Consider the following 19,242-nt stretch of genomic DNA (forward strand, 5'->3'; position numbering starts at 1 on the left):
ATTTTCTTTTTGACTTAATAGTTCTGGAATTTGGCTATACTATTCCTTAGAATTTTCATTTCATTTTGAGTTCTCTTTTAGGTGATTAGTGGATGCCTTCAATTACTATTTTCCTATCTGGATCTAGGATATCAAGGCAATTTTTCTTGATACTTTCTTGAAAGATGTTCAGGCTCTTTTCTTTTTCTTTCTTTCTTTCTTTCTTTTTTTTTTTTTTTTTTTTTTTTTTGCTGATGGCTTTCAGGTAGTTCAATAATCCTTAAATTTTCTCTCCTGGATATATCTTCCAGGTCAGTTGTTTTTTCAATGTGGTATTTTACATTTTCTGCTATTGTTTCATTTTTTTTTTTATTTTGTTAGATTGATTCTTGATGTCTCATAGAATCATTAGCTTCCACTTGACCAATCCTAATTTTTAAAGAATTATTTTCTTCAGTTAGTTTTTGTTTCTTCTTTTCCATATAGCTAATTATACTTCTAAGCAAGTTTTTTCCTCAGTGCATCTACCCCCCCACTCCCAACCCCATGACCAATTCTATTTTTCAAGGAGATGTTTTCTCCATTCAGTTTTGGTGCTTTCTTTTCCAAGTTGTTGGTTCTTTTTTTTTTTTTTTTTTTTTTGATAATTCTCTCGCATAACTCTTTTTTCACTCCCAATTTTTCTTCTATTTCTCTCACTTTTAAAAATCTTTTTTGAGTTGTTCCAGAAGGATATTTTGGGCTCAAGCCCATATTCTTCTATGAGGATTCACATGTAGTCATTTTGATATTGTTCTCTTCTGAGTTTTTGTTTTAATATTTCCTGTTGCCATAATAACTCTGAGGTCAAGGTTCTTTTTTTTGTTTTTTTGCTCATTTTTAAAAATTTGAGTTCTGCTCTTGGAGTACTAAGGCCACTGTCTTAAGATTCTTGTAGTGGGGGCTAGAGATCTGGTCTCAGCTTTTTGCTCTAGGGCCTCTGAAATTGAAGGCTTACCACTGTATTAGGGTGCCTCAGTCTAGTTGCCCTGGTGTGCCCTGGGTCCCAGAGTTGGCAATTTGCCTACTGCACTGGTGCTGGAAGCCTCACAGTTAGCCTGATAAATCCCGACCTTGATTGCTGTGCTGTACTGTGGCTAAGATTGTCCCACTGGCTTGCCTGGATATTCTCTGTGCTGTGCTGCTCTCCCTTTTTACATAAGAGAAAGAGATCTTTCTAAAAGTCCTTCTTGTGTTGGAAAATGGTTTCATTTCATCTTTTTGTGCATTCTGTTGCTTCCAAATTCTTTTAGAGGTTTGATTTAATGTTGTTTCTAGGGGAAACTGGTGATGGCTCAGGCAATTTCCTGGATTCTGGACTCAGCTTCACTTTATCATTTCATGTAAATCTTTTTAGGGTTCTCTATATATTCGTCACATTCAGTACAGTAATAGTCCATCTTTTTTGTATGCCACAATTTGTTTAGTCATTCCCCAGTCAATGGGCATCTACTTTGATTTCAGTTCTTTTCTACCATAAGTAGTGTTATAAATAAATAGTGTATATGAGACCTTTTATCTCATCAATGACTTCTCCAAGGAATATACCTAGCAGTAAAATCTCTGGGTCAAAGATCATGGACATTTTAGCCATTTTAATGCCAAATTCCTTTTTCAAAATGGTTATTCTAATTGGTAGCTCCACTAACAATGTATTAGTATGCCTGTTTTTATACAACCCCTCTTGGACTGTTCCAGTTTTTTGCTAGCTTTGTCAATTTGCTAGGTGTGAGGAGAAACCTCAGTAATGTTTTTATATTTCTTTTGTTAGTAAGTTGAATCATTCTTTTATATGATTGTTAATAGTTTGCAACTCTTTTGAAAACTGTTTATATAATTTAATTACTTATCTATTAGAAAATAGCTTTTGGTCTTATGTTTGTTAGTTGTCTATAGAGTATATCTTAATGCCAAAATATTATCTAAGAAATCTGATATATATGTATGTATGTATATATATGTATGCATGTATACATATATGTATGTATGTATATATATGTATGTATGTATGTTTAATCTTAGTTACTGGCTTTCCCGATCCCATATGTATTAGTTTTATTTTCACCTCATAGTTAGATAATGTAGTTGTTAGAGGGATAAATTTAAATCATACCTCTGACCTTGCTAGCTATATGAACATAGGCAAGTCACTTAATCTCTGTGTCCCTATTTCCTCATCTGTAAAATGATGATAATAATAGCACCTATTTCATAGATTTGTTGTGAGAATCATATGAGATAGTGTATTTAAAGTGCTATATAAATACTAATGTTAGAGCAGCTAGGTGGTTATTGCATAGAGAACCAGGTCTGGAGTCAGAAGACCTATCTTCCTGAGTCCAAATTTGGCTTCAAACTTACTACTATGTGACCTTGATCAAGTCACTTAATCCTCTTTGCCTCAGTTTCCTTCCTGGAAAAGGAAATGACAAACTGCTTGTGTTTTTGCTGAGAAAACTCCAAATGGGATCACAAAGAGTTGGACAACACTGAACAACAATATTATTTGCAAAGACTTTCCAATTTTATATAATCAAAATTATCTTTTCTCTCTCTCTCTCTCTCTTTTTTTTTTTTTTGCAATTCTTTTGCAATTGCCTCTCTTCATTATTCAGTTAAGAATTCATTTCCTACCTAGTTGTAAAAAGTATAAGATCAACTTGTCTTCAAATTCTTTCATGGTGTGATCTAGTCTTACATTCAATTTGAATTTATTTTGGAGTATAGTGTAATATGTTGGCCCAAGCTTAGTTTCTGCCAAATTGCTTGCTAGTTTCCCAGTATTTCTTAATATATTAGGGAGTTCCTTTCCAAGTCATTTGTACTTTCAGAGGAAGGATTTCTTAACTATTCTAACCTATCCCAAAGTTTTGTTATGTTGGACATCTTCAAACAGAGGCTGGATAAGCATTGTCGGAGATGTGCATGAGAATCTTGCCCAGGACTTAGTTGAATTACGCGGTCCTTTCCCACCGTGGCATCCCACCATCAGTGTTCTATCTGAAGGCAGCTTTGCTCGGGAAGCCAACAGGTAGACTCCAAGCTGGAGAAGGGGATACTTCCCTGGCCCGGTAGCAGAGAAGGGGAGAGAGATTTGCATTTTTGGTCCCTTTGCAGGGAGAGGGAAGGAAGCTTGGGAACTTTCCTCCGGCCCGAGGTGTAAGGTAGGAGGCTATTGAAGAACGGGTCGGGATTTGGGGAGGGATGATGATGAGCTAAGGGAGGGCAAGACCAGACACCGCTGCGGATATTGTATTTTCCACCTTATTTCAAAGTTATAAAGGAATCGTTTTCGGGCATCTCCCTTTGGGACTTCTCTCTCTCGGGACAAGAGTGCGATTTCAGGTCATCACCACGCCAGCGCCTAATCCTGGTACCTTTGGGGGACTCTGGGACCGGGACGTACCGGCCAAGAAGAGAAACAAGGCTGCAGCATTTAATTAAACCTGGTTACTGCCCCTTTAAATAACCTTCCTGAGTCCTCCAAATTCCCATGCACCCCTCTCCTTCCTAGTACCACTGCACGATTACCCAGAGTTAAACAAATTTCCCACAAGTCTAAGCTGCAGAATCCGCAATTTTCCCAAAGTGCGTACTACAGGTCCCGAGATGCTCCCGAACACAAGTAGCGATCACTGCGGTGTTCTTTGGGAATTGTAGTCCTGTCGGAGGCGCCAAGGCAAGGAAACTACTCATCCCAAGTTTCCCCGCGCCGGAGGCGGGGTCTGCTTTCCGTCTAACCCTCACCTCCAAACTCCACCTCCCGCCGTGCCCCGCGCCGAATCACAGGAGGCGACGGAGGGGACTTTCGCCAAGGTGGCTGCTGGGAGCTGTAGTATTAGAGCGGTGAGGCGAGGGGGAGGCGGAGTGACTCGGCGGCCATTACTTGTGTGGAGCTGCCCGGGACCGGGAGCCCAAGCTAAGAGGGAGGCCTTAATCTTGTAGGGACGCAACCCCAGCCATGGGCTCCCGCCGAGGCTAGGCCTCGGAGAGCGGAGCAGGCGGGTCCTCCCGCCTCCTGTCCCGCCCCGCCTCGCGGTGGGGCCCGCTAGGCCTCTGTGTGTCCCCGGCCTCGATTAGGCCGCTCCTTCCGGCAAGGGCACCCCGGAGGCGGGAGGGCAGCGCCATGTCTCTAGTCGCCTACGCCAGCAGCGAAGAGAGCGAGCCGGATGAAGCGGAACCCGAGGAGGAGGCGGCCGCCTCTGCCCCGGCTGCTGGACCCAGCCTGGGAGGCCTCTTCGCCTCCCTCCCCCCACCCAAGGGTCCTGCCCTGCTGCCCCCACCTCCCCAGCTGCTGCCCCCGGCCTTTCCCCCGCCGCTGCTGCTCCCCCCGCCGCCGGCCGGAGACCCCCGGCTGCAGCCCCCGCCCCCGCTGCCCTTCGGCCTGGGGGGCTTCCCTCCGCCCCCGGGCCTTAGTTTGGCCGAGGCTGCGGGGGTGGGCGAGGGACTGGGGCTCGGGCTGCCCCTACCGCGGGCCCCAAGCCTCAACCTGCCCCCTCCGATCGGCGGCGCCGGGCCCCCTCTGGGGCTCCCCAAGCCAAAGAAGAGGACTGCGGAGCCGGTGCGGATCGCGGCCCCCGAGCTGCACCTGGGAGATGTGAGTAGCCGCAGCGCGCTCCCGCCCCGCCCCCAGAGCCCCCCGCTCTGCCGGGCTCCGGGTGGGGGCCGCCGCCTCCGGCCGACCCCCCAGAGTTAGGGCGACTTGCAATGGCACTTTTCTGTCAGGGCCCGGCCGGTCCCGGTCCCACGTCGGGCGTCCGGACTCCGCTCCCGCTGCGGTCTGTGGCTCCTCCACCCCTCCCCCTCCTCGCCCCAGGGCCCTCGGAGAGGGAGCAGACTCCCGAGTTCTGTGTCCGGGTGAGGGTCGGGGCATCACCAGCTGCGCCTTTCCTTCCCAGACTCTGTGAGTTAGCTTTGCTGCCCGTTGCCCTTCCCCCCCTGCGTCAGCTAAAAACCTCCAGCGTCCGGGAAAAGGTGCGCTGCGCGAGCCCGGCCAGCCCGGACCGCCTGGCGTGCGACTTCCCTCTAACACGTCTCCCGGGGAGGCTTCCCGGCCTCGCTCTCGCTTGTGCTCGGGGGCAGCCCAGCACGCGTGCAGAGCTGGGCCCACCCGCCCCTCCTGGGCCGGGACTTGCCTGAAGCTCCTTTCTCTAACTTTCTCATCCGGTCCCTTCTCCCCCTGCCCCGGTTAGTTCGGGGCTGGCGTGTTGTCGTGATTCTCTGAGCGGCCAATTCTTTTCTCCCGCACATTTTCACCACCCCCCGGCTTCCCAGGTCACTGACAGCCAGGCGGTGCTCCTGTTCCGGCGCTCTTCTTGGCCAAGGAGCTCGCTAACTAGAAGTCTTGCCCTAGGTTTGGTGTCTTGAGTTGAAAGTGACAGACATGACTGGTTTACCTTCTTGTGATACTTTGAAGGAGCTTGTCCCTTCCTGCATAGGGAAGGACCTGCATGAGGCAGAGAAAAACGGGATCCCCATTTTTTTGCTCACGTACCTACTATGGTCATAGTCTTAAGGGACATGCAGGTGATGAATGGGGAAGAAGTCACTTTGAAGCGGGTAGGTTTCTACTGTGATAAATAGAAAAGGCATTTGTAATTCTGGGCAAGAATTATTAAGCTGATGAGCCAGATGAAGAGGGGTAGACCCTCTGTGGTTTCTTTTTTTTTTTTTCATTTAAACAATATCCTTCTCTTCCCACCTTTCCTCCCGCCCCAACGTCCTAAAAAGAAATAGAGGGGGGAAAAAAGAAGGGCCTCCCAACAAGCAATTTTGTGTAGCCGAGCAAAACAAATTCCCACAATGGCCATGTCTGTGAAACAAAAATGACTCGGTTTGTAATCATGTCCATCACCCTGTGTCAGGAGGAGAAGGTAGCATGTTTCATTAGCATATTTCATCCTGTGGACTCCTGAGTTGTAATTTTGTGGGGTGGGCCTTATTACATTAGATGTTTTTTCCTCCTTTTTCAAACTTTTTTAAATCAAACAATTTTCTTAAAAGAAATATTCTTTTACTCTCCATCTACCCTTTTCTCTATTGAGGGAAAAAAGCCTTCTTACAAACATGCATAGTCAAACAAAACAAATTCCACTGTTGACCATCTCCAAAAAAATAATTCTCAAGCTGCATTCTGAGTGCATCTCTGACTAGAGGTGGGTAGCATGTTCCATCATGAGTTCTCTGGCATTGTGTAGATCAGAATTCCCAAGACTTTCAAAATGGATTATCTTTATAAAATTGCTGTTAGCGTATTGTTCTGCCCATTTCATTCTGCCCCAGTTTAGAAACTATCTTTCATCATTTCTTACTGCAGAATAATTCCCTTGTGGTCACAAACTGCTTACTTGCTCCCCCATTTTTAAAGTTGATGGACATCCCATTACTTTCTAGTTCTTTACCATTACAAAATGAACTGCTCTAAGTATGTGCGTATAGGAACTTTTCCTTGTTAATCTCTTTGGGGCATGGGCCTAGGGTATTGCTAGATCAAAGATCATACATGTTTTAATGACTTAAGGAGGCAGAATTCCAAATTGCTACAGATATTTTTCTTTTCTTCTTTCTTTGACCTCTGAGATATAGAGGGGTAGTTGTATTATTGAGTCAGAGGGTTTACACAGTTTTATAATTTGGGAGGCATAATTCCAATATTGTTTACCAGAATAATAGGACTAATTCACATCTCCACTAACAGTGCATTAATGTACCTTTTTTTTCACAGTCCCTCCAGGATTTATTTCTCATAGTAACTTTACTAATCCTGATGGATGTGATATAAAACAACTTCCCTTTGTGGACTTTAATTTAGTAATCTTTTTTTCCCCTGTTTTATCTTTCACATAACAAGCATTTATTTTCACTCTTATTCATCTCCCCTATTTAAAAGAAAAAAATTAAAACAAAACCCTTGTAACAAATATATAACAAATTTGTATCATCAAACAAAACTGTTTCCTACATTATCCGCCATGTCCAAAAACATGTCTCTTTCTGAATATTGAATCTATAAGAATGTGGGTAAGATAAATAATCAGACTTTTGCAATCATGGTTGGTCACTTCATTGATCATAATTCTTAAGTCTTTTAAATGTGTTTGTGTTTGGATTGTTAGTGTTGTATGAATTGTTCTGCTTCCACTTATTTCACTTTGCATCAGTCTTAAGTTTTTTCAGGTTTCTCTGAACTTCTCTCTTATTTCTTACAACACAATATTCATCACATTCATATACCATATTTTTAATTCCATCTGACAAACATTTACTAAGAATTTACTGTGTGGAGGACTTCTAGGAGTTAGTGAAGGTACACAAATTTAATTACAACATGGTCCTGTTCTTGTGTAATTTATGTTCTTAAAAGTCAGAGCTTCTTAAACTTTTTCCATTCATGACCCCTTTTCACCTGAGAAATGTTTGCTTGACCCAGAGTATATAGATATATAAAAGTGGTATACAATCAAATATTCACTGATAATAAATCATAATTCTGTGACCCCCACATTCAGTTATGTTCTCAATCCATAGTTTTAAGAAACTTTGTTATAAAATATAAGATACACAGACAACTTACAGACAACTTATCTGTAAAATATAACTGTTTTAGAGGAGTGTTTAACTTTAACACTCCTTTACTTTAACTTTAAGTATCTCTGAAGGGAAGGAATATGGGTAGGCTTCAGGAAATTTAGTTTTTAGCTAAGTGTATTAATACAATGCCTGTGAAAAGGGTAGAAAAATGTGGACTAGATGATAGTATAATGAGATGGATTTGGAACTCTGAATGAATGGACTCTGTCAGTAATGTTTTCTTGTCAGCTTGTCAGGAGTTCTCCATTGGAGTGGCCCAGGAATCTGTGCTTTGTCCTTTTTAACATTATCAATCACTTTAAGAGAAAGTCATAGACAGCTTGCTCATCCAGATTTGTAGATGATACAAGGCTAACTTGCTACATGATTGAGTCAGGATTCACAATTAACTTAATAGGCTAGAACATTTGGCTGAATCTAATCAAAGGAAATTTATAGATAAGTGTAAAATCTTACATTTGACTTAAGAAAATCCCTTCACAAATACAATATAGAGGAGGCTTGTTTAGTCAGCAGTTTGTGTGAAAAAGATCAGAGGGTTTTAGTGGACTGTTATCTGTGAGGCAAGCTTATGAGTCAGTTATTTGGCAGCCAAAAATTTAGTTTACATGAGCTGCTAGTACTACCCGACTGTGCCCCAGTCAAACCACTTAAATATTATTTTGTTTGGTTCTGGCCATCACATAATAAGGAATTACAGAATCACAGAAGGAATAGGACAGTGAAGGACTTTTTAGTCCATGTCATATGAAAATTAGATGAAGGAGCTTAGCTTAGAAAAGAAACTGCTCTTGGAGAAGCTGTGAAAACTTTTAAAACATTTGAACTGATGGTGTGTGAAGAGGCATCAGACTTGTTCTGTTTGGCTCCAGAGGGCAGAAGTTGGAGCAGTGGATGGTAAAAGTTACAGAGAGGCTGACTTAGGCTTGATGATGGGGAAAAAACTTCCCAGTGATCAGAGTTGTCTAAGAGTGGGACAGCAGCCTGGACAAGTGATTTTGTCCCCACTTGGAGCTCTTGCAGCAGAAGCTGGCTCCCCTAGTTGGGTATGTTAGTGACTGTGTAGCCAGGGAGTTTCCCAGACCAGGGTGCTGGAACAGATGCCTTGGGCAGGCAGCTCTTGGGTGGTATGGCTGGGGGTGAGAGTAATAAAGACCATCCAGCAAGAATCCAGAGAATCTACTTGTCTTTGAACAGGAGCTGAGCTTCCTATTCATTTGTTACCCATTGATGGTAACTCATCTCAGATCAATGATCTTTCACTTTCATTTTAAAGAGATGAGTTCTGACATTGGAATATATCTATATACCCTTAAACATTTCCCCTTTTGAGGCTTTTTTGGCTTCCTTTCTTGGCAGTAGCGTACACTTGTCTGAAGTGCCACTAGAGGACGTACCGGGGCAGGGAGCTCTGGTTCTTCAGGGGAACTTAACCAGTTATATGGTGGATCCAGAGTGGGGAGACTGGTTCTAGTCTCTTTCCAGTGTATTAGCAACTACTATTTGCAGGCACAGACGGTACTGGGACAGATTTAAAACAGCTTCTGCTATCAGACTATGTGATCATGGGGGTAATGATTACAGTACCAGTTTCCCACAGGTATGGTGTAGAAAATATTTTAAACTTTATGAAGGTGAGTTGTTATTACTATAGTAAACTATTTTACTTTGCAAATTTTATGAGTTTCTTCTTTGACTCTACTTGATAACCAGATTTTTGTGTCAAAGTCCTAGATGGAAGAAAACAAGATCCAGGTAAAAAGTGTTTACAACTACATTGTAAAGCCAAATACTGCCAGTGTCAGGGGCCTCAGTGGCCATTGAAATAGTTCACCTAAATGGAGGAATTTTTACTATAAGATATCCGGTGAGTACTTGTTCTAGCCTCTATTTGAAGACCTGTATGGGGAGGGAACTCACCCTTTCTCAAGGCAGCCCCTTCCACTTTTGGATAGCTTTAATTGGTAAGAAGGGCAGCTAGTAGATAAAGTACTGGGCTTGAAATCAGGAAGACTCACGTTCATGAGTTCAAATCCAGCCTCAGACACTTCCTGGCTGTGTCACCCTGGGCAAGTCACTTTACTCAGTTTGCTTCAATTCCTTATTTATAAAATGAGGTAGAGAAGGAAATGGCAAATCATTCCAATATCTTGACAAGAAAATCCCCAAATGGGATCATGAAGTCAGATATGACTGAAAATGATTAAACAGCAAAATTGTTGGGAAATTTTTTGAGATATTAAGCCTAAATTTTCCTCTTTGCAACTTGTATTCTTTATTCCTTGTTCTGAACTCTTAGGTCAAACAGGACAAATTTAATCACTTCTTCATATGCCAGCTCTTCAGATACTTAGACAGGTATTGTGCTATCTTCTTGTCTTTTCTTCCTCAGGTTAAATATGTCCAGTTCTTACTACCCATGTGTAAATTTGCTATGGCTTTCTTTATCCCATAGTGCTGCCTTTAGCTTAATTCCTTTGACCCTTATTTTGGGGTTCTTAGAGAATGGAAATTTATTTTGAGATTAGCATTAAAAACTATTTTTATGTATTTTATATAAAATTTATATGTAATTTGTAACGTATGCTCCTGCATACATTATACCATCTGGTACTCTGTGTTCATCCTTAGATTTTATATCTATCTCTTTTTATTTGAAATCCATACTGATTCTAAAAACAAGTAAGAGTTTTGGGCTTATCTGGATTTAGATCTGCTTCTGAAACAGTGCAAACAATCAAATTGTAATGATTTGAATGAGTGTTTGGGTTTATTTGAAGATTTCAGATATCTAGACCAGGCCTTTGATGTATTGAAATAATTAAAACTAATCTGTAATTTAGGATTCTGTAAGGTTCCTCAGTCGTTCCACCAGAAAGTAGAATGACAAACAAGTAGAAAGATTAGAAAGGAAAAGGTTTGGACCAGAGATAAAAAAGAATAAAAGATGAGTTTTAGAGAAGTAGCTAAGAAATCCTGAATTGAAGTAAGAAGACTAAGGTACAGATTCAGGAGATGCCTGAAACCAAATGGCAAAATAAAATAAAATATATGGTGAATCCCTTAATTGAGATAATAGCACAGAGGAGTATAGTTGGAGTTCTTAGGGTCTATTGTTGGCTTTTATTTCCTCTCTGGCCCTTGGCGATGGAGATTGCTTTTTGGAGAGGATGCCTTAAAGAGCAAGACCTGGAAAGATAAAGAGAGACTGGTCATGGGGAATGAGGCTCTGATAGATTCATTTATCCCACTGGACTTAGCTTAATAGACAGTGTCTGTTTCCGCTCCTGCTCTGCTATCTGAGCTGTGTCTGCCACTTTTTTTTTAAATTTATTTTTTTTTCTGGTTATACACATATATTAACTTTTTAAATACATATTCTTTATGACTCACGTCGGAAAAGAAAAATCTGAACAAAAGAGGAAAACCACAAGAAAGAAAACAAAAACAATAGCATGTGTTGATTTACATTCAATTTCCATAGTTCTCTTTTTGGATGCAGATGGCGTTTTCTATCCAAAGTTTATTGGGACTGCCTTGGATCACTGAACCACAGGCGGACGGCCAGGACCTGATACTTTCTCCCGGCCCTTTGGTCTTTGTCAAGTCTCTGTACCTGTTACCTCTGTAGTTCTGACCGACATGGATTGCTGTCGCACATATGACTGGCAGAAACTCAGGAGTTTCCACAACTTCTCATTAAATAGGTTTTAACATCTCACACAACTCCTAGAAGGTCTTGACTTTTTTTTTTTTTTTTTTTTTTTTTTTTTTTTTTTTGGAGGCAGTTGGGGTTAAACAACTTGCCCAGGGTCACACAGCTAGTTAGATGTCTGAGACCAAATTTGAACTCGGGTCCTCCTGACTTCAGGGTTAGTGGTCTATCCACTGCGCCACCTAACTGCCCCTGAAGGTTGTAACTTTTAAATTGCATCTGATCTGCTGTAGGACACTCCTAGCCCAGTTCTTTGAGGGTGCAGAATGAACAGTTATCACTTAGTCTTCATTATTTTATTAAAATAACTGAATAACTCGTTGCTAAGCCTTCCCTCTGCTTCCTTTTAGTTTTAAGTCATGCCTCCACATGACCAGAAATGCTCAGAAAGCATTTCTTTTCTTTCTTTTTTAAAGGACAATTGATCTGGGGAGAAGGTGAAGGGACAGGAAGGCATCAGTTGTTGCCAGTAACAGTGACAAAGGTACTAGCTTTTTCTTTACCTTTGAGGTATCCCATTGTTGTTGTTCAGTCATGTCTAACTTTTTTTTTTTTAATTCGAGGCACTTGGGGTTAAGTTACTTGTCCAAGGTCACACAACTAGAAAGTGTTAAATGTCTGAGATGGAATTTGAACTCAGGTCCTTTCAATTTCAGGGCCGGTACTCTGTCCACTGCACCATTTAGCTGCCCGCTTCTGACTTTTCTTGACCTCATTTTGAGGTTTTCTTGGCAAAGATACTGGAAGGGTTTGCCATTTTCCTTCTCCAACTCATCTTAACATATGAGGAAACAGGCAAAGTGATATGCCCAGGATCACATAGCTAGTAAGTATCTGAAGCAAGATTTGAATGCAGGTTTTCCTGACTCCAGGCTTGCTATCCTGGCCACTGTACCACCTGGTCATGCAGGTCCCTTTCCATTGTTAGAGAGTGTTTTGTTTCTGTAAGTCAGGAGGACTGATTGAATTGAAAGACTGATTTACTCCAATCTTGGCCACTTAATTAAGCTTTGTGACTCTGGACTCAATCTTTCTGATCCTGTTTCCTCATTTGTAAATAAGAATCATACTTGTATTACTTATGTCACAGAATGGTTGTGAGGAAAGTGCTTTCTAAACCTTAAAGCACTATGTAAATTTGAGTTACATAGATCCTCAGATTTGTCCTTTTAAAAAAAAAAACCTGCATTTCAACATCTATAAAAATTGATTTTCCTTTCTCTTTTGTTAAAAAAGGAAGTATAGTATTTATGAGAGTGCAAGGTAGTTTACCATAGAAAGGATAAAAGTTTAAGAGACAGATTTTTAGTTTGATCTAATAACTAAGAGCTATTCAAAAGTGGGCTGCTTGGGGGTGGTAGTAGGTCATTTATTGCTAGAAGTTTTAAAACAAGAGGTTGAATGATCATTTGCTAGATGTTTTTTTTTTTTTTTTTTTTTTTTTTGAGGAGAGAGATAAATTTTAAAATTTATTTTAAACTTAAATACAGAATGAGAAAAGAAAAAAAAGCACTCCCATGAACATAGCAGAACATGAGAGGATTCAATATAAAGCAATAAATTTCTATTTCAAGAAAACCTATATAATAAGTACTATATATTGTTTTCAGAACTGCCTAGCTTTTCATTCCTTTCTTCTAGGTTTTCTTTTGTTCTCTGCTGTGAATTTTAACTTTTCCCCCTCCCTCCTAGTTCTCCTCCTAAAAGGCTACAAATAAACTCCCCTATATGTGTGTATAAATATCTATATCTATAAGCATCACACATGTATATGTATACTCATGTATATCTATAGATCTATTATATTTGGATGTGTAAGACTGTACTCTGCTTATTTCCACATGCCATTTGTTTCTCTGAAGGTGGATAGCATCTTCCTTCATCAAGTTCAAGTCTTGCCATGTTTCTCTAAATCAACCAGCTCATCATTTACTACACCACAGTTATATTCCAACCTGATCACATCTTATCTAAGAGATTGTCTATGAAAGTTTTTTTCTCAATTTTCTACATTTCATCTGCTCTTGGCCACATAGGTTTTATTTATATAACAAAATTTTAATTTAAAATAATTAAAATATTCCTTTTTTTTTTTTTTTTTTTTTACTTCAACAGCACTGATTGCTGTTGGTTTGATACTGCCGAGTCTGCTTCTCTTGCAGCTTTTTTTCCCCTGCTTTCTTTGAAGTTCCTGGCTTTTTGTTTTTCCAGATGAATCTTTTAACTCAGTAAGATAATTTTTTTTAGTAATTTAATTCAGATGACATTGAATAAATAGATTAGTTAAATAAAATTGTTTTTATTATATTGGCTTTGCCTATCATAATTCTTGTGTCTGTTTTGGCAGGTATACTATCAGGTATTTTATACTATATGTTTTTATTTTAAATAGTCTAATACAATATTGAATAATATTGCTGGAAAATAGTGTAGTTTCCCTATTTTTCTCTTTTGATTAAACCTATTTTAGCTTTAATTTTGTCAGAGATCATGATTACTACCCTTGCTTTTTTCTTAACAAAAAAAAAATTCTACTCTAGCACTTTTTTTATCTTTGTGTATATTCCTTGTTTTTAATAGCATTTCCTGAAAACAACATGTTGAATTCAAATTTTTAATCTGCTGTCAGTTTCCAGTTTATGGGTAAATTCATTCCATTCACATTCTAAGCTATAATAGTTATTTTTCCTCCTAATTTTTCCTCACTCTTGTTTTCATGCTATTCTATCTATCGTTACTCCTCTGCTTTACTTTTACCTATTACCTTGCCCTCCTATTTCTCAACCCATTTACCCTTTCAAGAATTCCTTCTTTGTCCTGTCCCTCATCCCATCCACTTTATTTCTGTCTGAATTTACTCTTGTATATGCTTTTAGATGAATGTTTTTCCTTCTAACTGATTCTTGATGAAAGTAAAGTTCCAGACTATCCAACTTCCCCCCCCCACTAGCTTTTTCTGTCATCAGTTTTTCTTTTTATACTTCACTGATATGAAGTAATTACTCCTTTTTTTCTCTCCCTATGTATTATTATTTTTTTTAAAATCATCATACACAGTTCAACCCCAACTTTTCTTTCAGACTACCCAAATAATAACAGTCATAAGAGCAAAGATATTTTCACATGTAAGATATAAACAATTTGACCTTATTGAATGCTTTATATTTGGTCCTTAATGTTTCTTATTTCTCTTAGATGTTATATGCCTAATTTTCCCATAAGTTTTGCTGTTTTTGTCACAGATATCTGAAAATCTTTAAGTTTGTTAAATGTCCTTTTTTTTTTCTTTCATTCAGGATTATATTTAACTTTGTGGGGTAATTTACTCTTAGTTGTAACTTCATTTCTTTTGCTCTATTAAATATAATATTCTGAGACCTAATGTAGTAGCTGTTAAGTCTTATATAATCCTTACTGTAACTCAATGATGTTAAAATTTTTTTGTTGTTGTTTCTTCCAATATTTTCTTTTTAACATGAGAGCTTTGAAACTTGGGTATGATATTCCTGTAAGTTTTCCTCCTGGGATCTCTTAGGTGATATTCAGTGGATTTTTTTTTTTTCCCATTTCTACTATGCCTTTTTTCTAGAATTTCAGGGCAGTTTTCTTTGATGATTTCTTATAATATTGTATCAAGTTTCTTTTTTTTTTAATTGTAATTTTCAGGTAGTCAGACTATTCTCATATTATTTCTCCTCCAGATCAGTTGTTTTTCTGATGTCAGATATTTTATAAAGGAGAATTTTGCTCAGGTTAAAATTAAACTATATGGTCTTTGATGTCTCTTCCAATTGTAAGAGTCTGTGACTTTTAAATTTTTATAAATTATGTAATATATATTGTAATAGTATTTAAAAATATACTGAATATTTTTCCCATAATTGACTTATTTAAATTTTTTTAGCCCTAGGGAACCGTTTGTGATAAACATATTTGTCACAAGAATTGGAAAAAAAGAATATATTATCTATAGTTGTATCAATGTCCCAAATTTAAATAAACTTGCTTTTCAATGTTACTTAAAGCTTGTTTGGATGTCCTATGTTCTGCCTAAGATAGTAAATGAAAACTGCATTAATCCTTTTGGAGGAGGGGTAACATAGCTCTCTTCTTATCCGAATGATAATGCAAAAAGAGGGTAGCTAGAAACCAGTCAGAATAGGTAGATAGAGATAGAGAAAGGGATCAAAAGATTGAAAATCTGAGGTTTAATTTCTTGCCCTTTAAATATTTCCCAAAAAAGTAGTTATTCTCTCAGTCTGGGAGAAAGGAAAACTTGAGAATATGAAAATGTGTTTGTTAACTAAAGGGCTTAGGACTAGTTGAGAATGTAGTTAGCTTAGCAAAGCAGATCTCAGTTGTTGGTTACAAATGTCAGTCCCTGGCGTTTGTAGAGGATGCACTGTGTACTGTGAAGAAATCTCAAACTGAGACATAATCTCTGATGTCAAAGCAAAGGGATGGGAGCCAAGAATTTCTGTGTGCATAAATGATAGAAAACTTCCCTGAAGATCTCTTCAATATTGGAGAGGCCTATCATAGAGCCACATTTTTTTTAGGTAGGGGAGTTGTGGGGTGACTCTGACTTATTCCAGACATTCAAACTTGCTTTTCTCCGGGTCTTCTGGGAATCTTTAATACTTCTTTGTTTCTGAGGCTATAGATCAAATCTGGAAGGAAAATAGGTTTCTCCAATGGCTTTGACCTCTAATAACCTATGGGAAAGTAGTTAACATACCAATCATCCCTGTGGATTCCTCCTGCTCTGTGGTTGTATATATTCTTTCTTTCTAAGTGGTTTCAGTTACTTGGGTGAGGTTGTGGGCCAGTCCCCATTGATCTTTCTGGGGGCTGGTCATCTCCATCTGGGGCCAGATGAGAGGAGGTAAAAGAATACATAGTGATTAAACAATCAGAAGTAAGTATTACATTTAGTTGAGGGATGGGAATTGCCAGTTCTCTTGACTTATGTCTGTAGGAAAGAGTAAGTCTGACTACTTTGCACAGTGTATCAGCTTCCTTAAATCCTATTTACTCGCAGGCCAAGACATCATCTTTGCTGGTCCTCTTTGAGAATGAAGGATGAGCAACAACAAAGGCTGAGATATGTTTCCAACAAAAAATGAATGCATTTGACCCCATTGGTTATTGCTTCCTGAACACTGTATTTTCCCTTTTGATTCTCCCTGTTGGCCCACTGCTCACTCTTTTACCTCTCTAAATGTGGGTATGGACTAGGTTTAATTTAGCCCTTTTTGTTTGTACTTTACTATTTCTTTTGGTAAGCTTATCTGTTCCCAGAGGTTCGGTCATTATTTCTGTATAGATTATTCCAAAGTTGATTTATCTATCTCTAGTTTCTTCACTGAGCTTCAGTACATTATCTACAACTGCTGGTTGAATATCTCCAGCTGCATGTCCCTATGGAGATTGAGTTTACTCTCAGCTTCTCTCCAGTTTTCCTACTTTTCTTGATGATATCATCTTCCCTGTCACTCAGATTTGAAACCTGTGAGGTACGTGTAACTCTTCTCTCTTGCACTTCTTGTATCTATTTATTCATTAAAGTCCTTTTGATTCTACCACAATATTTCCTCTCTTCATGTTGCCAACAGTCTGATTCAGACCATTATCATTTTTCACTTATACTCTGTTGTCGTTGTTTATCCTTCCTTTTCAAAGAGTTCCATGACATCAGGGAGGTGATCCATGACATGCAAGTGAATTGGATTTAAGGGAGGGAGGCCTGGGCAAGGTCACCTGCCTCACTTTTCCCTCACAGAGCCATCTGGATCCAGATATAGATCAGAATGACGCAGTCTATTCTCCACAAAGTTATCAAATTGTCTTCCTAAAGCATATGCCTATCCATATTACCTTCTCATACTCCTTTTCCCCCTCCCTCAGTAAACTCCGGTGTTGACGCCCTCCTACATCCAGGATCAGGTGTAAAATCCTCTGACATCCCCTAGCTCCCTCATACCTTTTCAGTTGTTGAGCTTCCTTATCCACACCCACATACTCTTCTGTACGTCAACTTGTTTTGCTGTTCACTGCACAATCACCCAATTTTAGACATTTTTGCTGGCTTTCTCCTATGCCCAGAATTCTCTCTCTCTTCATCTCTACTTATTGATTTTTGTGGCCTCCTTCAAGTCCCATCTAAAATCTCACCTTTTACCAGAAGCCTTTATCAATTCTGTTGATTATTTCAACCCTTTTATCTTGTCTGTATCTGTGTATTTGTTGGATGTTCTTTCCCCCATTAGACTGTGGCGTCTTTGAGAACAGCCACTATCTTTTAATTTTCTTTGTATTCCCAGTGCTCAGCATAATGCCAAATACTTAGGCTCCTAATAAATGCTTATTGACCAACTCACTAATAATGTATCCCAAATCTTCCTAAAGCACAGCTGATTTGTCATTTCCCTGCCCCAAAATTCAGTGCTTCCCTGTTGTTAATAATATATAAAATACAGATTCCTTAGCTTAGCATTTAAGGTTTGCTGTACTTTTTCTTCAGTTTACTTTTCCAGTTTATTTCATATTCCCCTATGTGAACTCTTTATGTTCCAGCCCAATTGGACTATTTGTTTGTTTGTATTGAAATCCCTTCAGTTTTCATGCATTAATGCAGGCCCCAACCACCCTAACCACACTGGACATAATCTTTCCTTGTGTTGAAAAGCTCAAGTTAAATAGAATTTCTAAAGCTTTTGCTTGATTCTCTTCTTTGTTCCTTCTCTCCCCCCAAAAATATTCTTATTCTTCAGATTTTCCTAGAGAACTTTGGATTTCTCCTTTTTCTTGACCACACTTTATCTTATATTTTTCTTATTTGTGTTATTTATTATACTTTACTCCTTTCCCCCAAGTAAAATGTAAGCTCTTTCAAATAAGGAGCTTTTTTTCATTGTATCTGTAGTACCTAGCACTTTTTATATAGGTACTTTTTTTTCATTGAAGTTTTTTATTTTCAAAACATATGCAACGATAATTTTTCACTGTTGACTCTTGAAATACCTTGTGTTCCAATTTTCCTCCTTCCCTCCACTCCCTCTCCTAGATGGCAAGTAATCCAATATATATTAAACATGGTAAAAATATATGTAAATCCAATATAGGCATATAAATTTATACACTTATCTTGCTGCATAAGAAGAATCAGATCTAAACGGAAAAAAAAAGAGAAAGAAAATAAAATTCAAGCAAAAAACAACAAAAAGAGTGAAAATGCTATGTTGTGATCCATATTCAGATAACACAGTCCTCTCTCTGGGTGTAGATGACTCTCTTCATCACAAGGTCATTGGGACTGGCATCAATCATCTCATTGGAAAGAGTTGTGTTCATCAGAATCAATCATCATAATAATATTGATGTTGTTATGTACAATGATGATCTGGTTCTGCTCATTTCACTTAGCATCAGTTCATGTAACTCCAGGCCTCTTTGGAATCATCCTGCTGGTTGTTTCTTACACAACAATAATATTCCACAACGTTGATTCATGTACTATAATTTATTCAGCCATTCTCCAATTGATGGGCATCTACTTGGTTTCCACTTTCTTGCCACTACAAAGAGGGCTGCCACAAACATTTTTGCACATGTGGGTCCCTTTTCTTCCTTTAAGATCTCTTTGGGATATAAGCCCAGTAGAAACACTGTTGGGTCAAAGGATATGCACAGTTTGATAACTTTTTGAGTATAGTTCCAAATTGCTCTCCAGAATGGTTGGATCTGTTCACAGTTCCACCAATCATGTATAGGTGTCCCAGTTTTCCTATATCCCCTCCAACATTTATCATTATCTTTTCCTATCATTTTAATCAATCTGAGAGGTGTGTAGTGATATCAGAGTTGTCTTAATTTGCATTTCTCTGATGTACACTGATTTGGAGCACCTTTTCATATGA

At 39.1% G+C, this 19,242-nt stretch overlaps 1 protein-coding gene and 1 long non-coding RNA gene across 2 annotated transcripts in view; both read left to right on the forward strand.

The window, feature by feature from the left end:
* Positions 1 to 3,793: 3,793 nt before the first annotated feature.
* PRCC (proline rich mitotic checkpoint control factor) overlaps positions 3,794 to 19,242 on the forward strand; it is a 38,206-nt gene continuing 22,757 nt past the window's right edge. The window contains exon 1 of the mRNA XM_031966793.1: positions 3,794 to 4,615. Within this exon, the coding sequence (XP_031822653.1) occupies positions 4,145 to 4,615 (471 nt within the window). The 5' untranslated portion in view covers positions 3,794 to 4,144. The remainder of the gene's footprint in view (positions 4,616 to 19,242) is intronic.
* LOC116423351 lies at positions 9,816 to 11,807 on the forward strand. Its single transcript, XR_004233933.1, has 3 exons — positions 9,816 to 9,966; positions 11,111 to 11,344; positions 11,740 to 11,807. It is a non-coding gene; the product is annotated as an uncharacterized LOC116423351 (long non-coding RNA).

This window comes from Sarcophilus harrisii, chromosome 4 (genome assembly GCF_902635505.1).
Source record: "Sarcophilus harrisii chromosome 4, mSarHar1.11, whole genome shotgun sequence".
NCBI classification, from domain to species: domain Eukaryota; kingdom Metazoa; phylum Chordata; class Mammalia; order Dasyuromorphia; family Dasyuridae; genus Sarcophilus; species Sarcophilus harrisii.